General features: G+C 44.9%; 1 protein-coding gene across 1 annotated transcript; it reads right to left on the bottom strand.

The window, feature by feature from the left end:
- Positions 1–1209: 1209 nt before the first annotated feature.
- Positions 1210–3805, bottom strand: LOC119326773. Its single transcript, XM_037600384.1, has 3 exons — positions 2977–3805; positions 2102–2303; positions 1210–1553 (listed from the first exon to the last, which is right to left on the bottom strand). Exons 1-2 carry the CDS (start codon positions 3769–3771, stop codon positions 2124–2126), a joined length of 975 nt encoding a protein of 324 aa, XP_037456281.1. The 5' UTR covers positions 3772–3805; the 3' UTR covers positions 1210–1553; positions 2102–2123.
- Between the last annotated feature and the right edge of the window lie 6697 nt (positions 3806–10502).

The raw sequence follows: 10502 nt of genomic DNA, 5'->3' as shown, positions 1-10502 counted from the left end.
CATGGATTGGCTACCGTGGGCACAAAAAGATCAACAAGTTATGTTGCACGGAAGAACAACAGAAACGGATAAAGTTGAGTTCTGGCTTGTAACTGGTGTAGCATTAGAAAAGAGTTACTCCCTCCGTCCTTGAAAGAGTGTACTTCCAACTTTGTTGGAGGGTCAACTATCTCAAAGTTTGACCGAGTTTATGCAAAAATATGTCAATGCTTGTGAAACCAAATAGGTATACGACGAAAATATATTTTATCATGAATCTAATGCTACTAATTTGATGGCATAAATGTTGGTCTATTATTGTATAATTACGGTCAAACATAAAAAAAGCTTGACTTTCCAACAAAGTTGGAAGTACACTCTTTCAAGGACGGAGGGAGTAAATGTAAGTGCGGTTCTAATTCTTTCGCTGAAGTGTCAAGTGAGTCCCAATTCTATGAAAATGCACATCCAGGCCCTAATTCTTTTGTAAGTGGTTCATGAGAGATCCTATCGATCCCTCACTCGCGCTGACCAGTTGTCATGGCACTTTGACCACTGACACATGATCAATATGTTATAGAGGATTTTGTAAAAAGGCCCTTGGAAAATCATGTCTGCTAATTTTTGGTCCTTCTCTCTGTTCTAAGTTAAAATAGGGAGGACACGAGTACCTCGAGCTCCTCTCCCTCCATCGCCCGAAATGGCGGCGCCACCATGTTATGTGTCACCCGCTCCTTCCGCTCCCAAGGTTGTGCCATCAGGGAGCCTTACCAAGCTGCCGCCAGGGTCGAGGTCGCGATCATGGGCGTCGAGGAGGAACTGGACCATCAGGTTCGCAGGAGGAGCAGGCCATCGTGTCGTCTGCCTCACCGCCGGTTCAAGGGAGAGCAGGGCCGTTGCACAAATTAGAAGAAATGATTTATGACGTGTCTTTTTGCAAAAAAAAAAATGACAGCGTGGCACAGGTCAAAGTGCCACGATAACCAATTAGCGTCAGGGGTCAATAGGACATTTGATGAACCACTTATAAAAGAATTGGGACTCAAACGTGCATTTTCATAGAATTGGAACTCACTTCGCATTTAACTCATTAGTGAGCTCAGAAAAGAATACAATGACAACAACCAAAGTTAAAAAAAAATCAGCATAGTAACAGATCGAGTGAGACCTGTTGCTGAAAGGTGCAGCAAATGCCAGACATATACATCTGGAAAACAATTTTCTTGTAACAGGAGACGGAATTTATAGTATAACACATCTGGAAACAACCTAGGGCGATCCTGGAATAAAGCTAGATGAAGCATCTTGGCAAAATACAGGCCTTGCGAGGGGAAAGTTCAGGAAACGAGCAAAACTAAACTAGCAGAACTACGATGAAACTGCAACGACTTGCTCCAGCTGCATCCAAGCAAGACATACACCAGTTTACATACGAGTTCTGTCAGACGAATATAGGACGAGATCCTGGTCCGGTAGGCAAAACACAGCAACTTCATGATGTGATTCGGGGACGTAGAGAAAGTAGACCAGCACAGCTGTAAGTAAGCCTCCACCCCCCAGCTCGATATAGAAGCCTGCATAAGCAACACAGGACACGCTGAGAACATGGAAGAAATGCAAGGGATATGACAGGAGGAGATTCAGTTGGATGGTAGGACCATGATGCTAAAAAAGAATGCCACTTGATCTAGGTATTAGAATGTTGGAAGTACCTTTTTGACATGAAACTGAACACATGGTTTAACTTGTTAATTGACAGGTGGCGTCTTTGACTAGCAACTCACTCAAACTGCCCCAATCACATTACGATGATGAAATGGACGGACCCCCCTACACAAGTCTTCCTACCTTCGGCGCTGCCTGCATTTAGCATACATCTCCTACTCTGACTAATCAAGCATTTGACTCCTACTTTATACTTTCTGTTGCATAATTGTACGTGGTGCCAGGGATTGAAATGCATGGCGTCATGGACTCATGGTGGGCCAAAGGGTGTAGAAACGGTGCAAGAAGGTCTAGTGTGGAATGCTGCTTCGATCTAGGTTGAAGTTTTTAATGGAGTACAATATGTACAATGCCGACTATTGAAGATATAATCATGAAGGGTTGTCTGGTTACTTACAGTCGAACAACCGAAGAGGGTTCTATTGGATGTCAATTTTCTCAAAAGGCACTCCATGGGCACAGAGCATCTTCAAAGCACGGTAAACTCTAGCATCGTCCTTCATCAGGCCACATATGATTTTGACTATCTTGAGATGCTTCGATGGTAATGATTGCTTCTTTGGGGCATATCTTTCATCTGTTCCATTCACACGTTGTTTCTATAGCAAACAAAGTTTTTTATTGATGAAATCGGCAGAAGCTACATGGCAACTTAAAAGGAAAAAACCTATAATACTTTTGAGGATATATACCCTATGAGTTGGAATATTAAGTTGTAGCGTGAGTGTCTCTAGAATTGGTGAGTGCTGGAGAAAGTAAACCAATCCAGTGAAATCACCAGCCACACACCAATTATTCAGCAACAACATTTTTACTTTGCTAAACACAGGGGACCATTTCAAATCCATTCTGAAAACAGATAACTGAACAAAATGAAGAGGGTTAAACAAGAAACAATTCAAGAACTACCTTCATAAGTACATGATGTTTTTTGAGATTCAGAAGTACATGCTTTGAAAACTTTCTGGTGTTAACGAGATACCGATATTTATATCCCAAGCTGTACTTGACTAAAGTATGGCTCATAAATTAATCTCAATCCTACATGTTTTAATTGTATACATGACTAAAGTATCAAGTAGAAGCATGCATAACTCCAGACGAATACATAAAAACATCAAGATTCAAACATGTGAAATGGTGAAAACATGCAATAATGCACACAATGAGTTTGTTTAATGTGCTTGTACTGACAGATAACTGGATACAAAACATAAATGAGATCTAGTAGATGATAAACGGCAACAGGAATCAGCAGAAGTGGGAGCATACCAGATCATCACTTGTCAACTCTAAGTTTGTAGCAGCAGACAAGCCTTCCAAAACCACAGAAAATGTTTCTTCCCTAGTGCATCCATCATCACATGATAGCAAAGCAAAACAGTGATGAAACTCCTCTTCGGAAGATTCAACAGATGCTGTTACCAGTGATGGCATGCTATCAAGCAATGGAGTCAGGCCCGACTCTGGAGCTAGTTTCAAGCTAACGAGATTTGGGGCAGAAATATGATAGCGGACTTCATTGTCAAAACATCCGCCTTTCATGTTAAGGTATCGTAATGACTGGCAAATGATAGGCGCATAGATGTTACAATCTGTCATCTCTAACACATCTAACACCTGGCAGCTCGAAAAATCCAGAGAGTCTTCAAACTGCATATGACAAAGCTCTACCCTCTTCAGGTGTGAAGAGACGAGAACCAGGTCAGTTGGGAAGACAGGAGCAGAGACTCGTAGCACCCGAACTTGATGCAACAAAGCATACCGAAGGCACGGCGCAATGCGATTGTATGCCTCCTCGCAAAAAGTTTCAGGATCCTCTGTATCCGAATCCTCGGACACATCACAGATGTCACATACGTTCAATGGCGCTGGGTCACGGAGACGCAGCAGCTCATCCACGAACTTGTTGGAGTCAGTCGCAAGGTCATCCTCGATGCGTAGGGCAGGCACGGACTTGCACGTCCGCATGGCGTCGCGGGAAAGCAAGAAGGACATCACGTTCTGGAGGAGGTCGTCGGGGAGGGCACCGATGCGGTCCTCGCCACTGGCCAGCGCCCCTTCCATTTCCTCGTTAGGAAGACTCCTGGACCTTGTGTTGACCATGTCGCCTCCAACAAGGCTGCCGAGTTGTTGGGTACATAGCGTCAGTGAGAGGAAGCAACCAGATAGGGAATAGGCAGAGAAACCAAGATTATCACGTATCACCACATCACCTGGTCTGCAGCAGCTCGTCCCAGGAATTGAACACTGTGTATTCAAAATTTGAATCCTTTTTATTGGAAGCCTAGCCTTCCTTTTGGCACGTATAACCAATTATAGCAGCATATATATTGTACTAGTTCTAAACTGTATGAAAGATATCGCATAATATATTATATTCATGAAAATTGATCATAACTTGGTATTCTTCAACATATGGGCGTAAAAATTGTGGAGTACTATTTTTTATAGATCGATAATGCCCACTGTAAGAAATTCAAAATTTATTAACAGTCTTACATTGCAAATTTAGATGGAAATTTGCAAATTCTCATGTCTAAATAATTCATAGTTGACTACAAATGAGTTCTAATTTCACTATAAATAAAGAGACAGACTAGTGTTCAAGCTAACTTAGTTTTGTATACACATGTGAATAGACAGACAAACGTGTTCAAACTAATTTCAGCATTATTATATAATTAAAAAAGACAGACAAGTTCTAGTTTCACCATAATTAAATAGACAGACAAGTGTTTAGCAGTACAAGAAGAAAACCGTGCCCCTACAGATGAATCCAATTCGACTAAGAAATAAGAATTGTCATGAGAGGAGAGGCCCCAATTTCAGAAGTGATGGATTAATACATCTAATTTGCATATTATACCTGAATCTGTGGGTTGTTGGTTTCAAACTGAATCAATGTCTGCTGCCCTGCAGGGATCAGAACCAAAGTGAGCGGGGATGGATTAGTCCCGTCGTCCGCGGTCTGCGCCGCCGTGCACACATCCGATCGTGGAGCAGGCGATGGCAACAGCCCTGGTCGTGGCCGCCTGGCGGCTTACCGCTCGCGTGGGAACAGAACAGGGGCAGGGAGGTTCGTCTCCTGGATCTTCTGATTTTTTTTTTTTTGAGGGGTAAAGCCAAATTTATTCATGAAAGTCCACATGGTGTGGGATCAATCGCTGGTCGTGAGACACGCCCAACCAGACGTGTCGTCCCGGACCTCTAGAAAGCGAAAATTTGGCTAAGCTATGTGCTTCATAATTAACAGCACGACTCTCGAAAGAAAAATTACAAAGAAAAGTAGTTGATCTAAGTTTTATCTCTGTGATAATAGCTCCATACGCGCCTCGTGAGTTCTTGTTGATATCTGAGATGACCTGCTGGCAATCCGATGCGACTATGAAATTTTGGATACCCAAATCATCAACTAGGGACAGGGCTTCCCGACACGCTATGGCCTCCAAAGTGGCCGGATCTACCACTCCCTCCAGGACCAGTGCGGAGCTACCCAGGTAGTTTCCCCACTCATCACGATCCTGGATCTTCTGATAGATGGATACTTTTTTGGGGGCGATGATGGACTGATCGATGGTCTGATCTGCGTGCGCTAGCCAATGGGCCAACTCGTGGAGTGGAGGGAAAGCCTCTGTTTTGGGCTGAAATACTTGACCTAGTGTACAGTTTCGTTTTTCCTTATACATACACAACATATATACCTAGTTTTTTGATAAAAGTAATGGGTACTGAACTGCAGGCAATATAGAGAGCTTTATTGAAACAAAGGCGTTCTCCTGACAGTCAGCCAATAGGCTGGTCAAGAGGAAGCCGGGAGTGTCCTCGAGCCAGCTATCAGTCACATTCAATGTGCAAGCACGCTTGGCACATAGATGCGCTGACACGTTTGCTGACCCGATTATATGTTGAATTACAAAAAGAGAAAAATCACTAGCAAGCTCTCCAATTTCAACTAAGACAGAGGCCACAATAGAACGAGAATTGTAACGAGTGTTCCAAAGATCAACCATCTCCAAGCAGTCCACCTCCATTATCGCATGCGTGTAACCTCGAAGCTTGGCAAAAAGCACACCATCACGCAGCGCCATTGCCTCGGCGATAAGAGGATCCGTAACACCAATGTATGGCTTGCACCATGCACCCAATAGTCTATTACTCGCCCTTGCCACCCTTGAATTGCATACCCTTGAATTTAGGTGGGCCCGCCCTGCTCACCGCCGACCACTTTGATGTTTTCTTCGTTGTTAAAAGCCTCTAAGGCATTCCTCGAGCAGGTGGTCTGCGCAGAAGCTGCGGAGTTGTAAGGAGCTGTGAGTCAGTGAATGGGAGGAACCACAGAGAAGATAGACATGATTATCATCCGATGGACTTGCCTCGCGCCGCCGCAAGAAGGCCTACGTACTCCTCCTTCCCCCTGACGTTTTGCAGAGACAAACAGTGGGAGTGCGGCAGACGTTCGGCGCTGGAGGGGGCTGTGAGTGCGATTTTTGGGGGTTTTTGGCTGGCAGACTTGGGGCGATGCGGGGCGAGCTCCAATGTCCGGCGGTGATGATGAGGCGGCGTGCGCGGAGTAACGGCGAGGCGAGAGCTCGATGAGCCGGGCTGCGGCGCCTTTGTTCGTCTCTCCCGCCGGGGCTCTTTTCCTCTCGGTCGCTGTGATCGAACCGAATAGCACAAAGGCAAGATCAGGTCCTCCCAGCCCTCACATGACATGACAGGGATCTCCTGGGCCGTTGGATTCCCATGCTCCCATGACACAGCTGTTGGACCGTTGGATCATGGCTCTGATCCAAAGGTGAGCATTGGAGCCTCAACCTCGGGACCTGGGCTAAATTTCAGAACTCTTCGGAGGGCTTTCTGCAATTTTCATGAGCTTCCATGTACCAAAATAAAATTTGGAGTGTATAAATCGAGCCAAAACACTTTGTTTGAGAGCATCAACAACCGGACCCCCTATACCAGGCCCAAACATTTGGATGGGCATTCCAGTCAGTGTCTGGACGAAAAAACATCACCCAACCGGCCTCCTCTCTCAAATCTGGGACATATCTGGGTACGCCCGGACGTCCCCACCACGTCGGACTGAACGCTAGGGCCCGCACCAATTCGCTCATATCCGCCTCCCCTTTCCTTGCCTGAGCAGCCATCTCCTATTCTATGTTCGCCATCCTCGCACAACTGTCATCGGACTTCCGCCACTATCAGTGCTCTGTCGCCATCTCCAACTCAGGGCCACGCGCCCGGATGCCCTAATGCACACCCGCGCCGACCAGGCCACCATCTGACACTAGCTTGGAGAGGAGAAAGCTTAAGTGTGGCTCAGGCATTTCATCAAACACCTCATGTGAAGGAAATATGCCCTAGAGGCAATAATCAAGTTGTTATTTTATATTTCCTTATTTTATGATAAATGTTTATTATTCATACTAGAATTGTATTAACCAGAAACTTGATACATGTGTGGATACATAGACAAAACACCGTGTCCCTAGTATGCCTCTACTTGACTAGCTCATTAATCAAAGATGGTTAAGTTTCCTAACCATAGACATGTGTTGTCATTCGATGAACGGGATCACATCATTAGGAGAATGATGTGATGGACAAGACCCATTTTAGCTTAGCATAATGGTCATTCAGTTTTCTTACTACTGCTTTCTTCATGTCAAATGCATATTCCTCCGACTATGAGATTATGCAACTCCCGGATACCGAAGGAATGCCTTGTGTGCTATCAAACGTCACAACGTAACTGGGTGATTATAAAGATGCTCTACAGGTATGTCCGAAGGTGTTTGTTGGGTTGGCATAGATCGAGATTAGGATTTGTCACTCTGAGTATCGGAGAGGTATCTCTGGGCCCTCTCGGTAATGCACATCATAAGAAGCCTTGCAAGCAAAGTGACTAATGAGTTAGTTGCAGTATGATGCATTACAAAACGAATAACGAGACTTTTAGGTAACGAGATTGAACTAGGTATGAAGATACCGACTTTCGAATCTCGGGCAAGTAACATACCGATGACAAAGGGAATAACGTACGATGTCATAACGGTTCGACCGATAAAGATCTTTGTAGAATATGTGGGAGCCAATATGAGCATCCAGGCTCCGCTATTGGTTATTGACCAAAGAGGTGTCTCGGTCATGTCTACATAGTTCTCAAACCCGTAAGGTCCGCATGCTTAACGCTCGATGACGATGTTGTATTATATGAGTTATGTGATTTGGTGACCGAATGTTGTTCGGAGTCCCGAATGAGATCACGGACATGACGAGGAGTCTATAAATGGTCGAGAGGTAAATATTGATATATAGGATGATAGTATTCGGACACCGGAAGTGTTCCGAAGTGTATCGGGTACATATCGGAGTACCGGGGGGTTACCGGAACCCCCCGGGGGAATAATGGGCCATATGAGCCATAGGATGGGAGCACACCAGGCCACAAGGAGTGGCGCGTGATACGTCTCCAACGTATCTATAATTTTTTATTGTTCCATGCTATTATATTATCTTTTTTGGATGTTTTATGTGCTATTTTATATTATTTTTCGGACTAACATTTTAACCTAGAGCCCACTGCCAGTTCCTGTTTTTGAGTTTCGCAGAAAAGGAATACCAAACGGAGTCCAAACAGAATAAAACTTTCGTGATGATTGTTCTTGGACCAGAAGACAACCAGGAGACTTGGAGATGAAGTTGGAAGAGCCACGAGGCGGCCAGGGCGCGCGCAAGGGGGGTAGGGCGCGCCCCCACCCTTGTGGGCCCCTCGTGCACTCCCTGACCTAGTTTCTTCGCCTATATATTCTCATATATCCCCAAACCAACAGAGGCATCCACGAAAACACTTTTGCACCGCCACAACCTTCTGTACCCGTGAGATCCCATCTAGGGACCTTTTACGGTGTCTTGCTGGAGGGGGATTCGATCGTGGAGGGTTTCTACATCAACCCCATTGCCCTTCGGATGAAGCGTGAGTAGTTTAGCTCAGACCTACGGGTCCATAGCTAGTAGCTAGATGGCTTCTTCTCTCTCTCTTTGATTCTCAATACCATGTTCTCCTCGATGTTCTTGGAGATCTATTCAATGTAATACATTTTTGCGGTGTGTTTTCCAAGATCTGATGAATTGTGGATTTATGATCATCTTATCTATGTATATTATTTGAATCTTCCCTTAATTCTTATATGCATGATTTGATGTCTTTACAAGTCTCTTCGAATTATTGGTTTGGTTTGGCCAACTAATTGGTTTTTCTTGCAATGGGAGAAGTGCTTAGCTTTGGGTTCAATCTTGCGGTGTCCTTTCCCAGTGATAGTAGGGGCAGAAAGGCACGTATTGTATTGTTGCCACCGAGGATAAAAATATGTGGTTTTCATCATATTGCTTGAGTTAATTCCTCTACATCATGTCATCTTGCTTAATGCGTTACAATGTTCTTTATGAACTTAATACACTAGATGCATGCTGGATAGCGATCAATGTGTGGAGTAATAGTAGTAGATGCAGGCAGGGGTCGGTCTACTTGACACAGACATGATGCCTATATTCATGATCATTGCCTTAGATATCGTCATAACTTTGCGCTTTTCTATCATTTTCTCGGAAGTAATCTGTTCACCCACCTTATTATTTTCTATCTTGAGAGAAGCCTCTAGTGAAACCTATGGCCCCCGAGTCTCTTTCCAATCATATAAGTTTCCGATATACTATTCTTACAATCTTTTACTTCCCGATCTATAAACCAAAAATACCAAAAATATTTAGTTAATGTTTATCTATCTCTATCAGATCTCACTTTTGCAAGTAACCGTGAAGGGATTGACAACCCCTTTATCGCGTTGGGTGCAAGTTTGTTTGTTTGTTTGTGCAGGTATTAGGTGATTTGTGCGTTGTATCCTACTGGATTGATACCTTGGTTCTCAAACTGAGGGAAATACTTATCTCTAATTTGTTGCATCACCCTTTCCTCTTCAAGGGAAAACCAACACAAGCTCAAGAAGTAGCAGCGCCCCCCCATATGGTAGGAGGCCGAATAGGAGAAAGAGGTGGGGGTTCGCCCCCTACCTTTCCTTCCTCCTTCCCTCTTCCCTCTTTTCCCCCTTTCGGTAAAAGGAAAGGGGGGGGTCAAATTAGACTAGGGAGCCCAAGTAGGATTCCTCCTACTTGGGCACCCCAAGCCTACCTCTCTCCCCCTCCCACCTATATATACATGGGGAGGGGGCGCCTAGAACATACACCAATGATTGTTAGCCATGTGCGGCGCCCCCCTCCACAGTTTACGCCTCCGGTCATATTCACGTAGTGCTTAGGCGAAGCCCTGCGCGGATAACTTCACCATCACCGTCACCATGCCGTCATGCTGATGGAATTCTTCTACTTCCTCGACACTCTGCTGGATCAAGAGTTCGAGGAACGTCATCGAGCTAAACGTGTGCAGAACTCGGAGGTGTCGTCCGTTCGGTACTTGATCGGTTGGTGTTGTGGAAATATCACGTCAGATGTCCTCGTGAAAGGACTTAGTCGTGGAGCCATCGCGACTGGTTAGCTTAAAGGGTTTAAATCATACAAAGGACATGAGGATTTTTATACTATTTCGGCCCCTTCGATGAAGGTAAAAGCCTATGTCTAGTTGTGATGGAATTATTGGGGTCTCGATAACCAGGGAGCAAAACACGCTATGCCTGGCTCTCGAGTTGCTGTTTCTTGTCCCTGAACCGCCGCCGGGTCGTCCCCTTATATACATTGGTTGACGCCCGGCCAGTTCCCAGAGTCCCGAGGCTGACTCATAC

Source organism: Triticum dicoccoides, chromosome 6B, assembly GCF_002162155.2.
Source record: "Triticum dicoccoides isolate Atlit2015 ecotype Zavitan chromosome 6B, WEW_v2.0, whole genome shotgun sequence".
In the NCBI taxonomy this organism is placed as follows: Eukaryota; Viridiplantae; Streptophyta; class Magnoliopsida; order Poales; family Poaceae; genus Triticum; species Triticum dicoccoides.
This window is presented reverse-complemented; position numbering and strand designations above follow the sequence as displayed.

Bases quoted from the DNA above. Each gene is read 5' to 3' on its own strand.
- LOC119326773 (XM_037600384.1), bottom strand. From the start codon at position 3,771: ATGGAAGGGGCGCTGGCCAGTGGCGAGGACCGCATCGGTGCCCTCCCC. The intron at 2,304-2,976 runs GTATGCTCCCAC...TGTTTGCTATAG, and splicing joins AGTTGACAAGTGATGATCTG to AAACAACGTGTGAATGGAAC.